The sequence below is a fragment of the Propithecus coquereli genome, unplaced genomic scaffold (assembly GCF_000956105.1).
Source record: "Propithecus coquereli isolate 6110/MARCELLA unplaced genomic scaffold, Pcoq_1.0 Scaffold166, whole genome shotgun sequence".
NCBI classification, from domain to species: Eukaryota; Metazoa; Chordata; class Mammalia; order Primates; family Indriidae; genus Propithecus; species Propithecus coquereli.
This window is the reverse complement of record NW_012141191.1, coordinates 3,131,342-3,157,601: the sequence shown is the minus strand read 5'-3', so window position 1 is coordinate 3,157,601 and position 26,260 is coordinate 3,131,342. Positions and strand designations below refer to the sequence as shown.

The 26,260-nt window shown below is 42.0% G+C and overlaps 1 protein-coding gene across 2 annotated transcripts in view; it reads left to right on the top strand.

Annotated features, from left to right (window-relative positions):
- MAMDC2 (MAM domain containing 2) overlaps positions 1 to 26,260 on the top strand; it is a 157,542-nt gene that overhangs the window by 79,414 nt on the left and 51,868 nt on the right. For both annotated transcript variants that reach the window (XR_001137359.1, XM_012641595.1), the window contains exons 6-9: positions 6,396 to 6,652; positions 9,798 to 9,891; positions 16,171 to 16,314; positions 19,695 to 19,960. Coding sequence is in view for 1 of the 2 variants with exons in the window: in XM_012641595.1 (XP_012497049.1) it covers positions 6,396 to 6,652; positions 9,798 to 9,891; positions 16,171 to 16,314; positions 19,695 to 19,960 (761 nt within the window). In the remaining variant the exon portion in view is untranslated. The remainder of the gene's footprint in view (positions 1 to 6,395; positions 6,653 to 9,797; positions 9,892 to 16,170; positions 16,315 to 19,694; positions 19,961 to 26,260) is intronic.

Sequence of the window (26,260 nt, the reverse complement as noted above, 5' to 3'; positions counted from 1 at the left end):
ATCTTCTCTCCATAACTCACAACACTCTTCTCATTTCAGTTTGGAATGAGCCCAAGTGTCATCTTGACAGTACCTATTCATTCACTCTCTGCATCTGTCCATTTGGTTCATGGCATGAGCACTCAGCAGGGAAGCATCTTTGTTGATTTTCTTGCTGTTGCTTTTGTGCAAGCTCTGCTGGGTCTCTTTTCCCTGCCCCTGGATAATTTACATAGCTTCCCACTTACTTTGAGGTATGAACAGCCTTATTTTCAAGGATTAAGTTCAGTCAAGTGACAGCTCCAATGCGTCATCACGTTCAAAACTTCCCCCCGCCTAGGCCGCAGAGCCACAGTAGAGAGGAAGGTTTGTGCTTTCATATTTCTTCACTTTTCTCTCCCCTCTTCTTCCACTTACTGTGCTGCTTCTGGCTCCTTCAGGGTTGGGAGTCATGATGCAAGATGGAACAGAAAGGGAAAGGCCAGGGACAAAAAGTTTTACTTGCCCATTGCTGTTTAATCTAGAGTTGATGTCCTTCATGCAGCAGGTGGCCAAATTCTGGCCATTTCTCTCATGACTAATGGGGAATCCCACTTCACTGTTCCAAGCAGGGAAGACACACTCTCTGGCTGACTGTGAACCCCAGTTAGCTCCTGTAAGTAATGGTTCACCCCGCCAGACCCTTCCTATTGGAGATAAAACACTGGCAGGCAGCCCACTTGAGAAGAGTCCTTCCAAGGTAGCCCAGATGCCTTCTGAGTTGCCCACTTAGGCTAAGGAAGAACTCAGTATCTTTGCCCATCAAACTCTGGAAGTGTAGTTCACTGGCAACAAAAATCCTTCCTCTCCACTCTGCCCCACAGAGTGTCAGCTTCTTGCCTTTGGATGTACGCAACAGTGTCAGGCACCAGTCTCTGTACCCCACAAACTCAAGTTACTGTGAGTCAGGTTCTCTCGAGAACTATGACCACCCTCGTCTCAATGCCCAAGGCAATTGCAGAGCCCAGGAATTTCTGCGCATGTGGGAGGGGATGAGGTTTAGACAGCAGTTTTCTTCCTCCATCCCTTCCATGAGTGGTTCCCTTAAGCCTGCCATCTTGGATCAAGGTAAAGGAGCAGAAGCAACCCCCCTCCAATCTCTCTGATCCATCTCCAGCCTTCTCATATACACGGCTGTGGGGGAGAGATGGGCTGAAACTGGTAGAGCTGGCTCAGGTGCCAGGTGCTGCCACTTAGCATGTTGATGGTCTAGCACCACTCTTTAGAAAATGGAGGTTCTTGTCACACGTTGTTTTGAGCTTTGAGGCCTTAGCAGAGACTAGAAGAATTCCCACTTAACTTTTATTTATGTTTACATCATTCTTGAAAGCTGCTGAAAAATACTAGCATTTGACTCTATTACAGTAAAAGCCACCCAAACCCCTAGAACTTAAGGTTCATGACGATAACTGTCGGATTCATGGAGTAGGAAGCAAGCATGTTAACTTGCTGTCCTGCGTGTTAACTTTCTGTCGCTGGGTGCTGTCTCCTCACCATGGCAGCAGACCAGTGGGTATTTCCATGTGGCATATGTTTCTTCAGACCAAGTTGTCTGCCTTACCGGGGAGACAGCTTGTCCAGACAACCAGCAACACTGAAATAGACAACGCAACTGGAGTACAAATGTGGCCAACAGGGCCGAATCCCAGCTGAGTCAGAGGCTGCCTTTGGCATCATGGCTGAGCCAGGGGCAATCTTTGGGGAATGCTGGTTAGCCAGACTGAAAATAAACAATCAGGAACTGCCTTCAGAGTTCTTTCCCTAATTCAAGGGAAAATGGCTGACTCCCAGGGGCTACTGATTGCACATAGAAAGTTTAGTGAATACAAAGGGCTGCAGCAAGAAAGGAAGGAAAGTCCTCTTCAGAAGCAAGTGTGCCTGTATTGTCACTATAGGCGTTATCCTAGCAGGGATGTGAGTGTCGGCCGACATTACTGAGAATTGTGATTTTTTTTTCACCTGAATTTGAAATTGTTTTTTTCCAAGAAACTTCAGGTTCCTTTTGCATAATCCAGAATGATGCAATAATAGACTGGCTTCCAGTCTGTGTATGGCAAAGCAGCACGGACGTTAGAGGAGTGGCAATTAACTCCTCAATTCTTAACCTTATGGAGAACCCATCCCCTTCTATAAACTCTTTAATTTTCAGTTCCAGTTTTAATACTTTAAAATCTCTGTGGCCTGCAGGATCCCCGGTGATTTGGGTGATTATAGGATCCTGTCTACCTAAAGTCCATCCATAGCTGGTTTCATCCTACTGAGATCTTAAAGATCTGACAAAAATTGCCTTTCCCAGAGGTTCTGGAAGCTCTGGACCCCTGGGCCAGATGGGAGGGTTGGCCTCATTGAATTAGACAGGAAAATTCTCATAATACCAGACACTGGACACAATTGTCCAAAAACTCCAGGCTACCTTCTTCTTTCTCCTTGGAAATGTGCATAAAATGGCACCTGCACCCACCCAACTGTTGGCTCCTCTTCCTCAGTGCAGATTGTCCCCAGTGACACACTCAGCCTGAGGTAGTTGTCATTCCTCCAGCCTGGGCTCCTGGGGCAGACACCTGAATGATGATTTCTGAATCATCCCTACCCCTTCAACTGCAATGATAAACTTATGATGAGCTAGCTTTTGTTTCCCAGTGAGAAAGTTGATGTCAGTCAATAGTACCCACGTTTGGCAACAAATGAATGATGGAGGGAAAGACAGACATGAGAGTGTGGTCTAGTCTGGTGGGCCGGTAGGAGACCTGGTGTCAGCAGTCTTGGCCTGATTCCCAGCTGCCTCTCTGACTCACTTTGGGCAGGTCACATTGTGTTTGTTGGATGATTTTCAGATCAGAAATGTGATTGTGGTTTACTTGGCATAGCATCTTGAACATGAGTCTTTAATGAGGCGCTTTGCCTGTAAATGTGTGAATTAAAATATTGTCTACACAGCAGGTGAGTAACCGTCCTTTAAAGAAGATGATCAGATGTCTGTCATCTGCAAGGAAGATGAGTTTAGAAGGAAACTGGCTGTGGAAGCAGACACTATGCTGGGATCAGTTGAGAGAGAGATTTATTGGTGGGGAGGGGAATGGCTGGGAAAGATTAAGGAGAAAGGAGCCAGAGAAGCTGGGGACAGGGCCTACGAGCTCATTAAACACGGTAGGACAGTGCCTGGGAGCCACAACGTGTTTAGGGATCCAAGAGAATGTTTTAATTTTATTTATTTTAAAGTCAGAAGAAAAAAATGAGTATAATAAATATAATAATAGCAAATATAGCCTACATTATATTCATCTTTATTCCAATGGAGTCATAAACTAAAATTTGTAATGCTTTACGTGGAGGAAAGGACCACTGGAGCCAGAGTGCCTAGGGCCCACAAACATCATAAAATGGCTCTGGGTGGGGGAAGAACCTTTGGCACAGGGTGCAAACCTGACCCCCGAGCTAGAGCAGAGGCTGGGCTGATGGGAGCTGCCGAAGGGCCCCATGTCAGGCAGAATGGCCCTGCTCTAGGGCCTCTCTTGTGCTTGGTCACTGTCTGGGAGCAGGTCAGAGTGGCTCCTCCTTGGTGCAAACCCTCCTGTGGATCCAAAGGTGAGGCAGCTGGAGACTGTCAGTCCATAATGATCCCTGCAGCAAGTTCTCTTGAAGGGCATCTCAGTGGTCCACCTCCATGGCCCATCCCACAATGAGGTGTTGAGGAAGCATAGTATTGTACACACATTATAATACAGAGAATTGTAGCTCGCCTGTGCTCAGTTCCCCCTGCAGTGTTTCTTGCAAAAAGATTCTATTTCATTGATTAAGACATGTTACCAAGGCCAATAAAGACTTCATCTCTACCTTTGATATCCCTGTGAGTTCTTAATGAATGGAGGCATGTTACAGAGGCTAATTGGTCAAACATGTTCTCCATTACTAGAATGTTCTGTTGAGGCTGGCTGGCCACCAGGCATGCATTAGAAGGCATTTGAGCTTGGGATAGGAAGAAGTGGCCTTCCTTCCTTCCCTATCAGGGTTTCTCTGATTCTGTCCAGTCTAACTTTTCTGACTCTTCCTTTAAAATGCTTTCCCAGGGATGGCCAAGGAGAGCCCATCAGCCATTTCCAGCCTGCAGATATGTTTATTTGACACATACAAAGTTTTAAAAATTATGGCGAGGGGTGTGATGGGTTGAATTGTTATCCTCCCAAATGGATATGTTGAAGTTCTAACCCCTAGTACTTCATAATGTGACCTTATTTGGAAATAGATCATTGCAGATGTAATTAGTTAAGGTGAGGTCATGCTAGAGTAGGGTGAGTTCTAGTCCAGTATAACTCGTGTCCTTATAAAAAGAGGAACTTTGGACACAGGGAGAGAGACATGCACACAGGGCAAATGCCCAGTAAAGATAAAGGCAGACACCTACAAGCCAAGGAATGCAAAGATGGCCAGCAAACCACCAGAAGCCAGGTGTCCTTCCCGCACAGCCCTTTAGAGGCAACAAACCCTTCTGACACCTTGATCTTGGACTTCTAGCCTCCAGAACTGTGAGACAATAGGTTTCTGTTCTTTGAGCCAACCCAGTTCATGATACTTTGCTGCAGGTGCCCTACCAAATGAACACAGGGATCTGTCATTTAAAAGTCGATAGATGTGCCATGAAAACCTGTAGCACTGGGCTGGATATCAAGGACATGAGCTGGGAGCAGAGCCGTCCTCTCAGGGAGGACAGAAAACAGAGCCCCGTGCGAGGGGCCGGGGCTTCTTACCACCAGCTAGTTGTTACTACATGAGAATATGGGCCCAGTGCTAGCAGATTTTTTTTATTTTTCTAGAGAAGCTCAATTTTTGTTTCTCCTTGCTGGAGAAATATGATTGCAAATACTGGTGACTAATTTCCCACTCTCTATTTTCTCCCTGACCCAATCCTCTTCACTCAGACACTTAATCTGGCCAGCCCCACCGAGCATTTGAGTTCATGATCTCTATTTATTCACAGTTGCATGGTTTGGCAAGATCACAGAGAATTATGTTTAGTAAGGGGGATTATTCAGAAGTCAGGGTGTTGACCAATTTGCCACCAGAAGAAAATGAGCTTTGATCTGTCCGTCTTTCCCCTCTGCCGTGTTGAGGTGAAGACTTTTCTGAGACCATATTCGTGCTTTGAATAACCATGTGTTGAGGGCCTACCACATAGCAGGCAGAATGCTAGACTCAAAGTGAATGTCCAGTGTGTGAATGTATATATTCTTCCTAATACTCTCACTGCTCTTTTGCCAAGGGGAAAACAAATTCTTGTTAACCAGGATACATGTAATCAAAACAAAGATATTGAGCTGTAATTGTTCTGAGTTTGTAAATAGAAAGGGCATTCTGTTGAAGCTACATTGCATAGCACTTCTCTGTCATTACTTAAATAAGTTCATATAAAATTGCTAGCTATGATAGCTACCCTTTATATAAAACAGACTATAGGGCAAGCATGGTTCCAGAATGATCAATAACGTTACTTTATTTCATAATAATCGTGTTAGATGATTACAATGTGCCAGGCAGATGCTAAGCACCTCACGTACAGAATCCTGTTTAATACTTATGTCAACCCTATGAGGGAAGTATTTGATTCTCATTTTAGAGATCAGGAAATTGAGATCCAGACAAACTCAGAAACTTGGTCGAGTAAGAAATGGAGCAGGATTCAACCTCAGTTCTCTTCAATGCCGAATCAAGGATCTCCCCATTCTGCTACATGGTTTCTCCGTTTCACACTGTTTCTCCGAGGGAGGTCAGCCCCTCGGTCCAGAGCCCTCTGAGATCGCACATTCAACCTTCCAAATCTTAACCCCGTCTGTAGTGTTGATTGACCTACATGTTCCATTAGCGATATACAAATTGCCATCTAGTGTGAATTTAAAATCTTAGTTTCGCTCAAAAAACACGTGGTGACATTTTATATAAATCATAAAGATGTGCAGGACAGTCTCTCCCTGTCCTTTTAAGAATAGTTGATTTGCTTAGTGTGCTCTTACAACTCAAAAAGGCTCGGGAGGGGATGGCTTCTGGAGTAATGCTCTGTTTCTTTCTATGGGTGTGTTCAGCTTGTCAAAATTCAAGCACTTTACAGATGGCATATCTGCCTTTCTTTATGTATGTATATTTTATTTCAATTAAAAGTAAAGAAGAAAGAATGGTCTCATCCTGTATTTAGCAGAGTACAATGAACCCCATGGACCCGTCTCATGGCCACTCACGGCCAAACTTCTTTCATCTATAACCCATCTGCTTCCTCCCCACCACTCCCACTGGATTCTCTTGAAGTAAATCCCAGCATCGCATCATTTCATCCGAAACCCCCAGCCCCCAGCCCGTCTCACGCTGTGTTCTGTCTATGTGACTTTCAGGCCACTACATGTACGTGGACTCGGTTTATGTCAAGCACTTCCAGGAGGTGGCACAGCTGATCTCCCCGAGGACCACGGCCCCCATGTCTGGCTGCCTGTCATTTTATTACCAGCTTCAGCAGGGGAATGACAATATCTTCTCCCTGTATACTCGGGACATGGCCGGCCTTTATGAGGAGATCTGGAGAGTGGACAACCCAGGAAATGCCGCCTGGAACCTAGCGGAGGTTGAATTCAATGCCCCTTACCCGATGGAGGTAGGTGCAGGTGTGCCCGTGTCCCAGGTGTGCCCTGGTGGCTGCTCTGCGGGGTGGCACCCAGCAGAGGCGAGGAGACCAGGAGGCTCCACGGTCTCACGTGCAGTCTGTCTTTTTTGCTGTGCCTCAACCTTAATCTTTCCTTTTCCGTCCCCAGCCCCCTCTGCCTCTCTGCCTCCTTCACCACCTACATTTTCTAGGGAGAGTATTTTTTTATAAGGACAAATTTGGAAAAAGCCAGTCAACCAGCTAGATTTCTTGGGCACATTCTTCTTCTTCTGAACTTTGCACAGTGGTCGCACAGGGTTCAAAGGAGGAGATCAGAGCCCCCTAAGTGAAACTCATTCTTGAACTTCCACTCCTCAGAGCAGTTTTGAAGTTTCCCTTACTTGAAAGAATAGTCTTTCTAGAAAAAAGCGACCTATTTCTTTCTTTGCAGCACAAATAATGCCATAAAAATCAGAAATAAACTTACTATTATGGCCCTAATTTGAAACAAGGCTCGGTGCCTTAGTTTTAAAAACTTTTTACAGTTACATAAGCAATAAATGTTCAATGCAGAAAAATTCGGAGAAACAAAATAAACCAAAACACCCTAAGCCAACTTGACAAAAATGAGGACTACTAACATTTCGGTGTTTATCCTTGTAAACCCTTTTCTAAGCACATATGTTAATACATATCTGTATCTATGTATGAGTTTCAGAGCTTATAAGTACTTTCAGTACTGACTATCTGACAAAGTAGATAAAATTATCTCCATATTTACAGATAAGAAAGGAGAAAACAGAGTGTCCAAGTTTGGCATTTTTTTCTAGGTCGCACTGGTGAATGCCACAGAACTTAGTAAAGTTCCTAGAGTAAAATCTGACCTAAAGCTGAGGACGGTGGCCCGGCTCTGAGGACCTCTAGAGTCATTGGCTGCAGCGTTGTGGTTGCTATACGTATAAGATTGCTATAAGGATTTGGAGCTATAAGTAGAGTCTTAGTTACCATAAGTTATTAATATCCCCCACTTTTCACTTTGTGCTTTTTGCAACATCTTCCCCAGTTCCCTTTAAATTGCAAAAGAAGCGGATTATTCCTCTGGACGCTTTTCAGTGGTGCCATCTGCTAGCCTGATGCCGAGCTGCAGAGGACGCTGGGGCTGGGCCTTGGTTTCTGACATGTTCTGTCTACTGATGGTGTGCCTGCCTCTCCCTGCACCCCTCCTACCCCCCAAACCAGCCCAGAGAGAGCACAGTGCCTTTTGCAGAATGTGTGCTATTTCCTATCCCAAAGTCGGATCAGGTCTCGAGTTGCTCTCGCAGCCCAGTGGAAAATTTTCTGTGAGTTTGGATTACAAGGAGGAAAAGAAATGCATGTATGGTTTCAAAAGGTTTCCTTCTGTCAAAGTCAAATGAGTCCCATAACACCTACTGACAGCATTTTCTTCACCAGCTCCTTTCATCCAACCATAAACTCCTCAGGCAACATTTATATGAATGAAACTTCACTGAGGTTTTTTTTATATCAATACTTGAAACGTTACAATTCTGAACACTATTAAGCCTCCATATACATCCTTCGGGTCCACAAATATGTGATTTTGCTCTACTATTCTGAACCTATTCACTAGTACTATTTGCCTCTCATTGTCAGGAAAAGAAACTTGTCCTGCAGAAATCAGTGAATTCAATGCTACCGTATTCTCAAATGAATTTTAAAAAGGAAAACAAATGTTGGAGACTGTCTTTCTGAACGAGAGAGAACATATTGGCACCAGGCATGTGATTAGCATGTTATGCTCGGAAATATCATTCTCACCCCACCTGCTCAGTATGAACCAAGTTCTGTCATTCACTTTCTGTATCAGCTAGCACCTTGAGGGCTAAATGTTGTGGACCTGTGTTAAGTTTGTAATTTGCCCCTAGACACAATTTAACCCATAACAGGCCTGACTTCTCACACATCAGCAATTGATGAAGCTGAATAACAGCTGCCCTTTGAAAGAGGGCTTGTTTTCTTCATTTCATGTGAGTCTACACCAATACCAAGCCCAACCTCATGCATTTACACTACCCGCCTGGCCCTTGTGGGCATCGTAGCTTCAAACCCTGCTCCAGGCTGCGTCTTTTTGTGTTATCAATTCACGCAGGGCGGACTGCATACCTTGGTGGTTTTTCCAGCACAGGTGAAGGCTGTGCTGACCACACCTGATCCCCCATGGTCACAGACAGAGCTGGTTGATTGAGCTCAGAGTCATAGTTAGTGTCAGGGAAGAGAACAATACTAAAGGGGTCGAGCTCACTAACCCATGTTCTTTCTAACCATCAGAACATACCTGGACAAGCTGAGATCAGGGCAGTCATCTCTGAGTGCTGCATCTTTGTCCAGGCCCTCACATACAGTTCCATGTAGGAAGAAGGAAAGGGACTCAGAGGGGCTTAGCTCCCTATGGACAGCAGGGAACCTGGCCTGCTTTCTTCATTTAGCCTGTTTTTCCTTTGATCGAAGTTCATAATGCTAATGAATTCTGTAGTTCTATCAGAAATGACATAGGCACTTCAGCTGACACTCAAGGAAGAGGGAAATATCCACCAGTAAAATGCAACTTTAGGGTTTCCATCTGAGGCCATTCGGGATGCTGTAACAAAATACCATAGACTGGGTGGCTTATAAACAACAGAAATGTATTTCTCATAGTTCTGGAGTCTGGGAAGTCCAAGGTCAAGGTTCAGCAGATCTGGTGTCTGGTGAGGGCCTGTTTCCTGGTTCATAGATGGTGCCTTCTGTGTCCTCACATGGTGGAAGGGGCAAATGAGCTCCCTTGGGCCTCTTTTATAGGACACTAATCCCACTCCCAAAACCTAGTCACCTCCCCAAAGGCCCCACCTTCAAATACCGTCACCTTGGGCATTAGGATTTCAACATATGATTTTTGAGGGGACACAAACACTCAGATCACAGCAATTTCATTCTCCCTAAAAGAGAATGTTGAGGAGGTTGCTGCCCAAATGCTTATATTTGGAAACATGATTCCCTAAGTCCGTGTAACTTGGCATCAACTGGTTTGATTGACATGCCATTTTAAATCATGGGTTAGAGCACCTAAGCCTAACAGAAAATATGTAAACATGTGACAACGTGTCATTTTCCTCCACAGGTTATTTTTGAAGTTGCATTCAATGGACCCAAAGGAGGGTACGTTGCCCTGGATGACATTTCTTTCTCTCCTGTTCACTGCCAGAACCAGACAGGTGAGCATTCTCTTTTTCTTCTTCCTCACATTTGGAATTTTCCTATCTCAGCAGATGTTGTAGTCAGGACTTGCTTTAATTGCTTTTGATTTCCAGACGTTTCTCCTTATCTTATCCTTAAAAAATTATTTAATTGAACAGTCATTTTTCTGGAATATTACTCTTTTTTTCCCTCACAGAGAGAATCTATCTGTTCTCACACCACGGGCCTGTTGTCATATCTTAGGGAGCTTTCATCTCCCCTGCCTGCTAGGAAAAGAAAATTAAATGATACCAATTTATTCCCACTGCAGCTTTCTCTTTCCAACCCTTTCCAACTTTATGTATCCATGATTTATAAATGTCCTCATGTTTAAAGATGTTAGCATTTGGTAGACATCTCTAGATGGCTTTGGCTAAATAGTATGTGTTCTTAATTTATATTCCTAAATGAACCCTTGTATTATTTTATCATGGCAAATTTTGTAATTTTATAAATTTGGAAAGAGGACATTTTTTACTTTCTGGGAAAATAGATAAGCAAATTGATTCAAAGTGAACTATAAAGCAAATGTTTTAGAATAAGAATGTTGACAATATATTAATGATAGCCCACATAAATGTAATTGACCTTACCATTTACTGAGTTTGTTTCCTTGAGAGACCCAGGGAGACACTGTGGTCACCCCATCTTATTAATGAGCCCCCATTCTGAGTTTTGGAATGTAGAAAGAAATTTTTGAATTTGACCTTTGTGGTCTGACTTTCACTTAAAATAGAGTTGGTCTCTTAATATGCTTTCAGATATATTTTACAAGCAAAGGGACTAAAAAAGATAATATTTTCTACTTGAACTAAACTGTTACACCAAAATTAGGGAGAGATCTGCTAATTTTCTGAAGCTAAATATTATTTTTTACTAATTCTAATTTTTAAAGGTAGTAAAATAAATAGAACCAGACTAGATTTATATATTATAAATGATTTAACCCAAATAATAATTAAAGATTAAAAGTTTCTAAATTTGACAGAACCCAGAAATCAAAATTGTTTTACTTCTCTAAATTCATGTGCTCCCTAATCCTATCAGTTAATATTTCAATTATGTTAATAGTAATTTTACAACCTTCTTATCATTAGTTTTAGAAAGTTGTTCTTCTCTGTCACTAGGCAGTTACATTGAACCTTTATATGTCCCAGTTAGGTATAATATATGGGGAAAAAGGTGTTTATTCGATATCTGTCCTGGGTAGAGGGTGGAGTGGCAAGGCAGCTAGAGGTAATAGAATCAACTCAGTCACTTTAGAAGTGATGTTTAGAAATGCTCTTTCTTTGAAAAAGATACAGAATTTTTGTGAGCTCTTTCCTATTATACTGGTGGTCTGACTGGTGGGGAAAGGAAAAGAAAGGTTCTAGCAAAATAAGGACCATCTGTTAAGAGGATTGTTGGCCCCTCAGTCTGTAAAATACAACCCACACAGAGACCCTTTCTCTGCAGGAGCCTCCACAGATATGTATTTTTATATATTAGGGTTAGATTGACCAAGGCTCCATATTGGTCTTCAGAACTTCCGACCATACCAAGTTGGCTTTAAAATGGTTTAATTGCATCATCATAGTGTTACGCTCAAGAACCAGGAATTTGGATTCACATCCCTATCTGCTACTAACACGCTGTGTGGCGTTGGTCATACTATTTAACCTCTTCGAGCCTCCGTTTCCACATCTATAGGACAAGGATGGAAGAATCTGTCTCATAGAGTTGTCAGGAAGATTGATGAGTTAATGTCTATGAAGGCCACTGCATAGAGTATGACACACAGAAAATGCTTGGTCATGAGACATTATGTACTTTATTTTCAAAATACACCCACTCCTTCCCAGGAGAACAGAGGGTCAGATTGCAGCTAAAGGGAATCAGCAAGGGGCACTGCCTTGATGAATGTGTCAGCTGGAGCCTGCTTTGTGCCTGTCATTGAGTGGCTGCAGGCCAGATTGACTCTTTAGAAGCTGAGCCCTTTAGTTTTCATACTTCATCTTGCATTTCGCAAATAGTTTATGCCCTTCTGTTTCAAAACAGGTGCCAACATTTTTTCTTTATCTCAGTTAGCTCCAGACTTGTTGTCTCTGCTTTTCCCAGCTGGTTCAAGCATTTTCTTCCCTCGTCTCCCTAGTAGGCTGAGACAGGAATTATTTCAGCGTATGAAGCACCGTGTTCCCACCATCTGGTTAAGCTTAGAGTTAATCCAGTCTCCCAAACTTGAGACCCATTGCATAGTCACAGGTGTTCAACACTCAGTGTCATGTGGCCCCCCCCAGCATGCTTCCAGAGGACAGTGAGACTACCCCCACTTTGAGTTATGGAACTTCCCTTTCCATCCCTTTCCACCCACACACTCCCCCTTCACAACCACATTTGTCCTAAAGTCTAGACTGTAGGAATAAGTCCTCCTATTGGTTTGTGAATCCTTGAATGCCTAACAGGTGATCCCATCCACTTTGCCCAACCCGAAACTAAGAGCTCCACTGCCCTGCCGCATGCAGGCCCAACCTCCTCTCTGGGCTTGGGTCTACCCCACACCCAAGCCAGGGACTGGGTGGATTCCAGCATCCATGGATACACTTCTCTCAAAGGATCACTCCTTGAATCCCCAAACCAGCCATTCACCAAAAAACATACTGCCCAGACCTCTTGTCTACTTGGAAACTCAGGTCCAGTTGCTGCCTAGGTTACAGCTGAAGTTGCCACAGCCTTCCTTATCTTAGGTGCTCCCAAGTGCATCCTTAGATGCTCCCTTATCTTAGATGCTCTCCGCAGCCTCACCAGTGACCCAGCTTCTTGCTTCATCATGTTCCTCAGTGTGGTGGGTTCCACTCACTCTCTTCCCAACCAGCTTTGAGCTATTGCAGCCTGCCTTCGGGCTGGCTCATGCTAAAATAAAACTACCCCGCAATTTTAGCCATCAAGAGAGCACACTGCTCCCAGTATCTCTCTTTTTAGCACCACAGGGGCTGATGAGCTTTTTGGGTCTGGAGGACTGATGCTGAGTTTGTCTCTATGAACCCTATGGAACAGGGGAAAGAATGAGAAATGCTCCCAACTATTCTCAAACTGCAACACACTGAATCTAATTAGATTATCTTCAAAGCCTCTCATTCCTAAAAAGTTCAAATGTCAGAAAGCAAGTGATTAAACCTTACATGATGATGCTTTTTGATAACTTTCTTAAAGGGGCTTTAATTCTTTTTTCTTTTTTTCCTGATCATCAACTGACGCTCGGGGGTTTCTAGCTGCGTCTGATTCCTGCCCATGCTTCAGATATGTCATTAACACTCCCCAGTAGCCCAATTTGTGATTACCACTTGACCTACACTTCTGAAACAAGCTTTCAGCAAAGGCTTTGCACGCACCCCAGCTCTCTGGGATCGCATTGTTGGTCAGACACAGGCCCTCTGGCCCCATCTTCTGCAATCAGATGTTGTCTCAAGGTAGAAGCAGCATTCTAGCTGAAAAAGATTTCGCCTCTGAGTTAGGCTTTTGAGATTTTCTTTTTATCAGACCTTCTCAGGACCCCAGACAAATCCATTTCTAAAACTAGGTATTTAGCAAAAGAATATAATCACATCATCAAAAAAATCCTTTCTGTATAACTCAATCTCTCATCATAGAGAGATGCGATCCTTGATTACTGCCAAGTTTTTTTTTAATAGACTTTATTTTTTAGTACAGTTTTAGGTTCACAGCAAAATTGAATGGAAAATACAGAGATTTCCCATATTCCCCCTCCCCGCCACCTCACTGTCACCCACAGTCCATAATTTACGTTAAGATTCACCTTGGTGTTGTACATTCTATGGATTTGGACAAATGTGTAATGACACGTATTCACCATTAGAGTATCAGACACAACAGTGTCCTTGCCCTAAAAATCCTCCGTGCTCTGCTTGTTCATCCTACCCCCAACCCCTGGCAACCACTGATCTTTTTACTGTCCTTATAGTTGTACCTTTTCCAGAATGTCATACAGTTGGAATCATACAATATGTAGTCTTTCCAAATTGGCGGCCATCACTTAGTGATATGCATTTAACTTTCCTCCATGTCTTGTCATGGCTTGATAGCTCATTCCTTTTTAGTGCTGAATAACATTCCATTGTCTGGCTATACCACAGTTTATGTATCCATTCACCTGCTAAAGGGCATCTTGGTTGCTTTGAAGTTTTGGCAATTATAAATAAAACTATCATAAACTTTCTAGTTTTAATACCACCTCCCACTCCCTCCCACACACCTAATGAATTAGTTAAGATTCTCTTGCAGTTGCCCATGGGTACTGTGTTGAGATTCATTCCTGATGAGTAATTCCACTGACCTGCTATTTTCTTCATGCGTGGCATTTTGGAGTGCCACCCCATTTCCTGAGCTAGATGGCCATCTGTAGATTTTGGACTTTTCATTTGTTTTTTCATTACCAGATATTGGAGGGGTGACTAATACTAGAGACCTTAATGAGGTTTCCTGTGGTCTCCAGTCTCCATAGGAGAATGTCAAAGGATCCTTGTTTGTATGACATCATATTCATTTTTTCACCAACTTTATCTTCAGAGCTTAAAGATATACCCTGGTGCTGACAGAATCAGGCAGAGCAGAGTGTGGGCTAATCCACCGGTCTTAGCGCCCTGAGAATTTTCTGCGTTTCCTTTTCTCCTGTCTGGCTCATCAGGGTTTGCTCCTGGTGCACTTCCTAGGGTGTGTTGCCTGAGACACACCTAGGTTCTAGTTATACAGGAATATTTTCTTCCTAATCTTTTCTTTTGTAATGTGGTGTTAGTCACTTACTTTTTTAAAAAATTGAATGTTTTTGAAACTGTTTATTTTTATATCATTTCAAACTCAGACAAGATTTGCGAGAATACTACAAAGAACTCCCATTTACTTTTCCCCCAGATCTGCAAATAAACATTTTGCTATGTTTGCTTTCTCAATCATTTAGGAGTAGGTTGCAAACATCATACACCTTTGCCCCTAAATATTTTAATGTGTATTTTATAAGGCCAAACACATTCTCCAATGTAATTCATTGTAGGATAATTATGAAGTTCAGGAAAGTCAATACTGATGCAACATTAGCCTACAGTTCATATACCAAGTTCTCCAGTTGCCCCAATAATGTCCTTTATAGATATTTGTTCTTCTGGACCAAGATTGTATCTTGGATCCCTTGTAGCATTTGATTGTCGTGCCTCTTTCATCCCTTTTAATCTGGGTCAGTTCCTCAGCCCACTTGAATGTTTTCTTGCTTTGAAAATTGACAGATTGAGAGGATAGGGAGTCTGTGTCTCTCAACATCTTCCTGTTTCATCAGGTCACTGCTCCCAGAACTCAAATATTTCTCTAGAGATGATTTTCCAGTTATTCCACACAGGGCCCTCTCGCTGGTCCTAGAGTGTTAGACACATGTGTGTCAGCGTGCAGACCAAAATCATACTCGGCTACGTGGAATGTGTCCCAAACTGCTACAATACATCTCCTCTGGACTCAGTGGACAATCTGAACAGTGAGATGTACAACTTACTTGTTAATAGGACTATAAAGTTATTCTCAAAAAAGCAGTCAATCTTTTATGTCCCATTTCCTCTGGGCCATCGAGGCTGAGGTGATATTTATAAAACCAGGGTAAATGATACCAGAACTCAGCAAAGCCAGAACAATAGCAGTACCCATGACAGAATTGTTGTGACTTTTTGAACTGCATGATTTGTCCTGAGTGACGACTTTCTTCAAGCAGATCAGCTCCTACTACTAATATCAATTATAAGTAGACGGCAACCGAGCTTCTGACACAGAGATTAGGCAACAAAGGAAAATTATTTCTAGAAAATACTATTTCTAAAATACATATCTTAGAAATTAAGAGTCCCTTGAAATCCTTTCATTTTCCCTTTCTTTCTTTTAAATTTTGTGTGAATGAATTTTGTATTGTGATGAAGCATGTGAATCAATGCTTACAGTCATGAAAGGAAATTTCTTCTGAAATCTAGTACTTCATTTTTGTAGAGAGTGTAAATTGGGCTGTTTTCTCCCCTCCCTTTAGAGAAGAAAAAAACAGTTTTTCTGTCATGTTCAAATGTTGCTTTGATGCTAACCTGGCAGCATGCCATTCAGGTAAAAATATTTAGTTGTGTTTTATTTCTTCAGTCTCCCCCGGCATAAACGTATATGTATCTGTCAACTGGTTGCCATAGACCATTGAGATCTTTTGGTTTGACTGTCATTAACTTTGGTTCTCCTTTGCTCAGACCTTCCTTTCAGTGCCGTGGAAGCAAGCTGCAATTTTGAGGAAGACCTCTGCAACTTTTACCAAGATAAAGAAGGTCCGGGTTGGACCCGAGTGAAAGTAAAACCAAACATGTATCGGGCCGGAGACCACACCACAGGCTCAGGTAAACTGGCAGGCTGGCCATGTGGGGCCCTCTGAGGTAGTCTGCACGCCTCCTTGGCCATTCCTCAGCCACACCTACAAAGACATGGACTCAAAAAAAAAAAAAAAAGCAACTACGAAGAAGGAAACACAATAGATAATCTAGTGTTTGACAGTTTTTGTAAAAATTGGAATTCAATTTGCTATCCTAGCAAATGTATTTGCCAGTTGATTAAATAGCCAAATCTTTGGAAATTATTTTGCTCTTCACTTTAAATGAAATACTTTAAAATTACTATTGGATTCCATTTACATGAAATGTTCAGAACAGAAAAATCCATAGGGATGGAAAGCAGATTAGCTGTTGCCAGGGACTGGGGTGGGGGAATGGAGAATGTTTAGTGGGTATGGGGTTTCCCTTTGGGCTAACGCAAGTGGTCTGGAACTAGATAGTAGTGATACTTGTACAGCATTGTGAATATACTAAATGCCACAGAATTGTACACTTTAAAATGGTTAAAATAGGAAATTTTAGATGTATTTTACTATAATAAAAAATCTATTGTTGAGGGAAGTTATCGGAAAATGCAAGGTGGGCACTTGATGGATGTATCTGTAAGGAGCTCTTAGAAACCTGAGTTTGAGCATTCCTTGTATAGGGATTCCCTATTAATTTAATGACATATTTTGCGGAGCCCACTCCAGTAGAGACCGTGGAAAGAGCTTGATTTCAGAGGGTTTAACGTTTCATTCATTTATTCAACAAAGATTTATATACTGGGCGCAGGGGTGAATTTATCATGAAGCTGATGAAGCTTAAGTTCCAGGGCCCCTCGCTGGTAGCAGCCCTGGGAAAGGCCCTGAAAGGGGCCCTCGCGATTTTGCACTTGTCATTTTGTATTCTTTTTTTTTAGAGGTTGCCTCACTGGTAGGAATGCAGGCCCTACAAAAGCTATTCTGACATTTGCAGACTAATTGGAAAATCATCTCTAGAGAAACATTTGAGTTCTAGGAACAGTGAGCTGATGAAACAGGGAGCTCTTTAGGGACAAAAACTCACTATACTCTCACTTTGTCAATTTTCAAAGCAAGATAAAGATTCAAGTATTCTAACTCCTGGGCACTACAGTAATGAACAAATCTGATGTGAATCCTATTCTTGTTGGCCGACAATCATTTCAATGGGCAAGAGGAACATTAGACAAATAAACTTATAATTACAAGTTGTGGTAAATGCTATTGGGAAAGAAAAGTTTTTCCTCTGCCCTCTTAGGTTCTGTGGCTGGGCCTGAGAACTAAACTGACATAAGATAGATTAACAGGGGAAAAATATACAAGTTTTAAACAGTTTTATACAGGAGCCTTTATAGGAAAAATGAAAACTCAAAGAAGCAGATAGGCCTGAGAGCTTATATACCATTTTAACAGAGAATGATAAAATTATAGAGAAGTGACAAGACAAAGCTTCTAGGGGCAGCAAATTGTGGGAAAGTAACTAGGAAATGTATGGGGGACACTAATGAAAGATAAGGGTTATTTTAGTAGGCTGTTTGTACAGATCCATCTTCATGTCAACTCCTAGGCTTCTGTTGTAAGAATGTTCTTCCCTTCCTGGTACAGGGAGGACACATGGTTCATGGGAAATTTTATGACCTGCATTTAGGTAGAAGGTGGGAGGCCAGAGATCCCTTCCTAAATTTACTATCTCTCAAGTGCCTTTAGCTCAAAATAATCCATATGCCAAAGTGGCGTATTTTGGGGTGGCATGTTCTGATCCCCTTTAGTGAGTGCTATGAAAGAAATGAAGAATGAGCTCTGAGAGAGAATAGAGGAAAGAACCTAGTTTTGGTGGAGGATTGAGAAAACATTTCTCTGAGGGAAGCTGCAGTTAGCTGAGAGCGTGGGGGTGATCCAGGCAGGGGGAAGAGCATCTGTGAAGGCCTCGAGTTTAGGAAGAGCTGGTCACACCATGGAGTAGGAAGGTCAATGTGGCCGTAGCTGCACTGTGAGGAAGGAAGGTGGAAAAAGTGGAGGAAAAGAAAGTTGGAGAGGGAGATAGATCATGGATGTGGCAGGCCAGAGTAAGCATTGGAGAGTTTATTATAAAGGAACTGAGAAACCCCTCTTCTCAGCAGAGAAGGCCTCTCTTTAAGATCTCTCTTCCTGGCTTGCAGATGGCCACTTTCTTGTGGTGTGCTCACATGGCTTCTTTGTGTATGGAGAGAGAGAGCTCTGGTGTTATCTTCCTTTTCTTTTTTTTGTGTGTGTGGCGGGGGTCAGAGTCTCGCTCTGTTGCCCAGACTAGAGTGCCGTGGCATCAGCCTAGCTCACAGCAACCTCAAACTCCTGGGCTCAAGCTATCCTCCTGCCTCAGCTTCCCGAATAGCTGGGACTGCAGGTATGCACCACCATGCCCAGCTAATTTTTTCTATATATTTTTAGTTGTCTGGCTAATTTCTTTCTATTTTTAGTAGGGACGGGGGGTCTCGCTCTTGCTCAGCCTGGTCTCGAACTCCCGACCTCGAGCAATCCTCTCGCCTCAGCCTCCCAGAGTGCTAGGATTACAGGCGTGAGCCACTGCACTCAGCCTATCTTCCTTTTCTTATGAGTTAAATAATTGGAAAAAACTAAACTGTGTAGCAAAGACCGATGTGCCCAAAAGAAAATTGATGGGGGAGCGAGCAGAAAAGGGAAAGAAAAAAGTAGGTGTTATTATTTTTTTTTCTTTTCTGCCCAGGCTTTCTAGGATACATGGACCTGTTTTATTAAAAATTGACCATAAGGGTGGTGGGAGAGGGAGTTTCCTGATCTGATTTTTCTTTATGCCATTTAGAAATAAGGGAAGATCACAGATCTTCAGCACCTGAGAGGGACTATCTGATTAAAAACTTGCTCTTCAGGGGCAAGTTCAACATTTGACCTAGAGAGGAGATCTGCCCATACACACAAACCCCCACAAAGACTGCCAGGCCAGACTCTGATCCCTCCATCCCCACTGGTCACTGCAGAGTAAAGAAGGAAAAATCTGCTTTGGCTATCCCTCCACTGCAACCCAGCATTAAGTATACAACCCAAGCCAGCTGGTAGCCCCAGGATGATTTCATCCTTTTTGTTTCATGAAAAGCATAAATGACTACTGGAATCTGGGCATATGCAGTAGAAAATCTTTACTGATTTATAAAGTTTACTTAGAATTGAAGAAGGTTTTATTTCCAATAGAGGCACAGAGGTATTTTCTCTCACTTAAATTGCAGACATTAGAAAATGCTTTCTATCATTTAAAGCCTATGGAAATAGTCTCTACTGGCAAATGCCACTGCTTTAACCACATTTTTCCACCTGCTAACCTGGATTAGATTATTTTTCATTGCGGATACACTAAATGCTTTGTCTTGTTCACAGGGTATTACTTGCTGGCCAACACAAAGTTCACATCTCAGCCTGGCTACATTGGAAGGCTCTACGGTCCCTCTCTACCAGGAAACTTGCAGTATTGTCTGCGTTTTCATTACGCCATCTATGGGTTTTTAAAAATGAGTGACACCCTCGCAGTTTATATCTTTGAAGAGAACCACGTGGTTCAGGAAAAGATCTGGTCGCTGTTGGAGTCTCCGAGGGGTGTTTGGCTGCAAGCCGAAATCCCCTTTAAGAAGCCCATGGCTACCAAGGTATGGTAGAACCAGTGCATCCTTTGCCAATGTTCTGTTGCTGGACTAGTCTGTGAATTTCTGTTTAGTTACTGTTGACTATTGATGTATTATTTTCCTCTACTCAGGCTAACAGCCTCACCCTCACACTCCAACTCCAGCCACATGCAAGTTAATCCTTCAGTTCTCTTCTATTTTCCAGGTCTCTGGATCATGGCTTTTTGTTTATCTCTTAAGATTCCCTGAGAATAGTCCAAAGATTAGGAGTATGTATTAATAAATAGTCGAAGTTCAACATCTGAACTTTAGATTGAAGCCATAATTCTCTTTCTCTTTCTCTCCCTCTCTCACACACACATGCACACACCAATGGGAATGTTAGTATTGAAGAAAAGGTGAAATCAGTGAACCTCTAAGCTGAGGCTTTAAGGTCAACAACCTGAGGCTCTAGCATTTAGCACTAGATGAGGAAGCTCATTAAAAAATATGGAGCCAATCCAGCCCCTGCCAGAGAGAATTTACATAAGGGAGCCATCAGCAACTGATTTTGATAGCAATGAAAATACAAAAAGAGATCTTTATTGCAAGAGGAATGCAAAACAAAAGCTATAATCTCCCAAGCTTAGCAACTCATAAACTTAAGGAAGTTTTACAGATGCAATAAATTCTGTCAACTACAACCCAGTTATGAAACTAGTGTGGGAAAATCCATTTTGTTTCAGCCTGTCAATCAGCAAGTATCTCTTGAGTATCCTCCCTGTGCAAGAAAGGAGCCCAAAGAAAGATAAAAGAGATGCCTTCCTTCAAACGGATAACTCGCACAATGGAAGCTCAATAAACATTTTTGAATGAATGTATAAATCAATTGATCACATTCATTATCCAGGAATTACCCAAAGTCCAAGGCTCCCCAGGGGAAGCTACAAACCTGGGAGAGCTGCAGAACCTTCACAAACATTCTGGACTTCTCTTAGTTAGAACTATCTGGACAGAATCCCAGCCGTGTCCATCTATAACTTCCTGCTAAGGAAATTTTGTACACCATTCCTATCATAATGTTGCTTTGTTACTTTTAATCTATGGGAACACCCACCAGGGCATGATTAAATCTTTACAATGATTAATCAAAGATATCTGAAATCTTTACAAAGTTCTTTTCCATAGCTAGATAAGAATGGCATGGCAGCCTCCTTGACTTACTGATTTCCCAAAGGGTTAAACCGATTTATAATACCTTCAATAGAGGAGAAGCATACAAATTTTACCACAATCTCACAGGCACTGCTTGTTATTATTTGTAGGCTAATTCAATAGGTAATGTTGTTGTAGGTATCCCCTGCTTATTAATTCCATCATACTTTGTTCACCTGACTAAACAGATATTTGGCTCAGCTCCCTGGGCAAGAGAGGAAGCAAATTGGTGTTTTTAGTGCCAAGTTTCCACTTGTAGCATAGGCTCATGCTCTTTAAGCTTATTGCCTAGACCATTCCAAATATTTTTTGAGTGAAACTTTCTTTCTACAAATGTCATCCCACACTTGCAGTGTTACTGAATTTCCTCTTTAATCCATTATTCCTGGAGAAGTCCAAGCTTCCCTGAACCTCTTAGGGATCCCAAAGGGTTAACTTGCATTCCCAGTACCAATTATCTAACTCCTGCAAGTAGTTATAGTAGCGCACGCACACACACACACACACACACACACACACACACACACACACATACATACACACACAAGTAGACATGCACCAGTCGCACAATCAGGGATGTACCAGAAAGTAATGGAATTTTTGTTATACTCCATACCCTATTTTGCTGATGTTTTAAAAAAGGGAGGATATAATGAGCATTTTGTTTATTCACTTGGCTTTTATTTATTCAACCAACATTCATTTATTCAACTTTATATCCCAGTGCAAGGGATATGAAGATGAATGAGGCTCAGATCCTACCCTTGGAGAGGAGATCACAGATGACAGAAGACTAAGTAAGCCACTCACTGTAGTACATGTGTCCTGTCACTGTCCCTCAGAAAGGCTGCACAGAAAGATAGAAGAGTAGTTGTTATAAAAATTAATGGCAAATAGAGCCCCCACTGAGCTGGTGTTTGAAGGGTTCAGATTCAGGCTATGCTGGATTCTGACTCCTGCTCATCACTCCACTCCTCTCCCTCCCATGTCCTCTACTCACAGACACATGGCTTGTTAGGAATCTGTCCGTTCCTTTATAGTGAATCCCTGCTTGTACCTGACTCCCACGAGTTGGAAGGAGCCTCCCAGAAGATAAGGGTGCCCTGGAGAATTTGTTCCTTTCTTCTCCAGAGGCTGACTACCAAGCTTCCCAGCGACTGCACAGTCTCCCCTTTCCTCTTCCCACAGTTCCACTTAGGGAAAAATGGATCTAGACCCAGTGGGGGCAGGGAAGTCCTTACAGCACTCAAAAGAAAATACTCATGGATTCAGCCCCAGTGCAGATGAGGAGACGGTACAGTTCAACACTTGAAAACTATGGGTACATGGACATATGTCTGAAGGTGGCCCATAGTTGTTGGCAGGTCCCTGCTGAATAGAACTAGCTCCTCAGAAAGTGAGAAAACCATTTGCTGTCCATCACAGAGGCATGCCTTAAGTAAGGCAGGAAACTAAGTTCACTTACATATATAACATATACAGATGGAAATAAACGTACAAAAAGTATTTAAGACAAGGGATAAAATGCAAAGTCAGAGTTTCCCTCACCACTTCCTACTCCTGAACTCAAACTCTAATTCACTTCTTCTTTTTCTGATGGTTTTTCTTCCTGATTTTCTGAAAGTTCACTCTATATTCTAAATATTATATTTCTACCTCCATTTCTTGATTCATTAATCTTATTTACTGACCCCCTGCCATGAAAGATAAGAAATTTAGCTTACCTACATTGTTCCTTTCCCTTCTCTTATTCACACTTTTAGTTATGTTTTTATTTTTCATGTATTTATTTTTCAACTGAATAATTAGTTGTTGAGGATCTTAGTGATGTTTTGGGAGATTCAGAAGAAGTGTTATAGGTGCTTAGAGACTCAGCAGCAAAAAAACACACAGGAAACAGAAGTTAAAAATACAAGACTTCATTCATCAAATGCCTATTTTGTGAAGGACACTATACAAGATTGGGGATACAATGATGGAAAAGACAAATCACCCGCTCTTGAGGATCTTGGTCTGATGAAGTAAATTGACAAGGAATCTGGCCTCCAGGTGGGCCTGGTTGTGAGCAGAGATGACTCAAGAGCTCTATTCACATTTGGGTTACTTGGGAATGAGTGTGGGTCTGCACCAGGAATGAGGCCTTCAAAGCAAGAATTGCTGGCTAGGTGTGGTGGCTCACGCATGTAATCCCAGCACCGTGGGAGGCCAAGACAGGAGAATTGCTTGAGGCCAGGAATTTGCGACCAGCTTGAGCAATGTAGTGAGACTTCATCTCTACAAAAAATAGTTGTAGCTACTCTGGAGGCTGAGGCAGGAGGATCACTTGAGCCCAGGAGTTTGAGGTTGCAGTGAGCTGTGATGATGCCACTGTACTCTAGCCCAGGTGACAGAGTGAGACTGTCTCAAAAAAAAAAAAGCAAGAATTGCTGCTGAAACTTTGAAAGATCTCAGTGACAAGTTTGATAATGGAACTTTCAGTGCCAGAATAGAGTCTGGATTTCAGGTGATAATGAGGACCTTTTCTAGTTTTGAACAGAGGAAAAGCCATTAAGAGATTGAGGACATATTTTGACACCACAAAATCTATTAAAACACATGCATTAGGTGAATATGGGAAGTCATGTCATCAATGACATTATTTTTTTAAAGTTTCTTTTGATGAGAGAATTAAACTTGACAAAGGTAAAAGGCCTAAAAGTTTACAGAATGGAATTCATACCTTTGAGGTCAATCATTTGACATTCAGCAGTCAACTAATATATCAGAGACTACTACTATGTGCCAGGCACTTTCCAGTACACAATAGTAAACAAAACAAACGGTCTCTGCTCTCTTGGGGCTCAGGATTCTAGTAGAATTGACTACTAGTATATTTATGTGCTATACTAAGCAGCTAATAATGCATATTAATTACCATTGAGGGTAAAGTAACATTCCTATTTTACATAAGAAATTAAGAATCTTTCCTTTGGTCTTGCAGCTATAGACAAAGCTAGAGCATTTGAATATTATGTTATGCTGCCCACAGAGATGTGGCCTCAGAAATCTACCAGGACAGATTTAATGCCCTAGAACAAGGTCATTTGTTAAGGCTACTTAAAAACAGAAGACTGTTAACCAATGGCTCCTCTTCTAACAGCGACATGGGGAAGGAGGGCAGGATTTTCAAAGAAGTCTTTGGATAGGTAGTACATATATGAATAAATTTCAAAACTCTATGTCTTTGAGAGTTTGATTATAATGTGTCTTGGTAAAGATCTCTTTAATGTATTTGTGGTTCTCTAGGCCTCATGGATCTAGATGTTAATTTCTCTCTCCAGATTTGGGAAGTTTTCTTTAAACTTTCTGCCTCTTTCTCTGCTCTTTATGTAACACCCAAAATGTGTTTGTTGGTTCTCTTGACAGTATCGCATAATTCCCATAGGCATTCTTCACTCTTTTTCATTCTTTTTTCTTTTTATTCCTCTGAGTTATTTCAAATGATCTGTCTTGAAGTTCAGAGATTCTTTCTTCTTTAGAGACTGCTGTTGAAGCTCTCTATGGAATTTTCGAGTTTAGATACTGTATTCTCTAGTTCCAGAATTTGTTTGGTTCTTTTTAACGATTTCTATGTCTTTGTTGAACTTCTCATTTTGTTCATGTATTGCTTTCCTGATTTCATCTAGTTCTCTATCTGTATTCTCATGTAACTCACTGAGATTTTTTATTAAAATTATTTTGAATTCTTTTTCAGGCAGTCCATAAATCTCCATTTCTTTAGGGTTGGATACTGGTGCTTTAGTTTTTTCCTTTGGTGGTATTGTATTTTCCTGATTGTTCATGATCCTTGTGTCCATGAGTTGGTTTCTGTACATTTGAAGAAGTGGGAACTTATTTTAGTCTTTACAGACTGGCTTCAGCAGAGAAAACTCTTCAGCAGCCAGCTCATCCAGAGAGATTCTTGGCACACCATATGGTGTGGCCCATGGGCCAGCTAGCCTGTAGCAGTGGGCCTAGAGCCTGTATGTTGGGGCCAGCCTAAAGCCAAGATCCACAGGTACTTGGCCTGACCTGGAATCTAAGTCTTCAGGTACCAGCCTGGAGTATGAAGCTGTGGAGAACTGCCTGTCACTGGGTTTTACTAAGGTGGGGCTGGTATTGGGGTCCAAAGAAAATCTGGTTTTTAATTCACTCTCCTTTCCCATGCAAAAGATATCTGAGCTGTGCTGCTTGGGGTTAGTGGAGGGATGATGAGGGTACTGTGAAACTGTCTTTCCTACCCTCTTCAACGCATGTTATTTCTATGCTATACCTTGTAATCTCTCATTTGGTTTCCTTAGCTCTTGTGGATATATTTTGTGTATTGATAATTGTCAAATTGATGTTTCTATGAGGCACTGAGCACTGGACCATCCTATTCTGCCACGTTGTTGATGTCCTGAATAAACTTCAAAGAACACAGTGACGTTTTCCCTAACTTCTATTCCCAATACTTATCTAGGTGTCACACAGGGCTGTCAGACATCTGAATTCCTGACAGAGGCAGGTTTCTCATTCAAGTGAAGGCAGCTGAAAACTCCACATTCAGACTGTCTGCCTGCCACTAATTCCCGTCTTCACATAGATGAAGTATGCCTTATTTTCCAGTTATACTGGCATTTCACCTTCCCGAAGTCCATAGCTGGCCCCTCCACAAGTGTTTGGAGCTCCACAGTGCATACCAGCCCAGGCAGAGGCCACAGGTGAAAGGGCTGTTTTTATTTTGAACTTTTCTCTTGGTTCTCTTTATAACTTTTATATACTTAGCCATCATTTGGATCCATAAACTTTAGACAGTACCTCTTGATACCCACTATGTAAGATGAATAAATTTATACCTCTACACTTCCCTTTACCTCTTGTGCCTGCTCCATTTTCCAAATTCTCACAGATATACAATTACTTTTACATTGCTATGGATTGTAACATTTATATTCCTATAATTAAGCCTTTTGTGCTTGCATATGGCTCGATTTCCCAATGAGGGCCCTGGTGGCATTTTGAATAGGACAGTTGTGCCTTTGTGTGGGGCCATCCCTCACATTACCAGATTTTTAACATCTGTGATTATTGTGACAACCAAAAATATTTCCACACATTTCCAAATGGCCC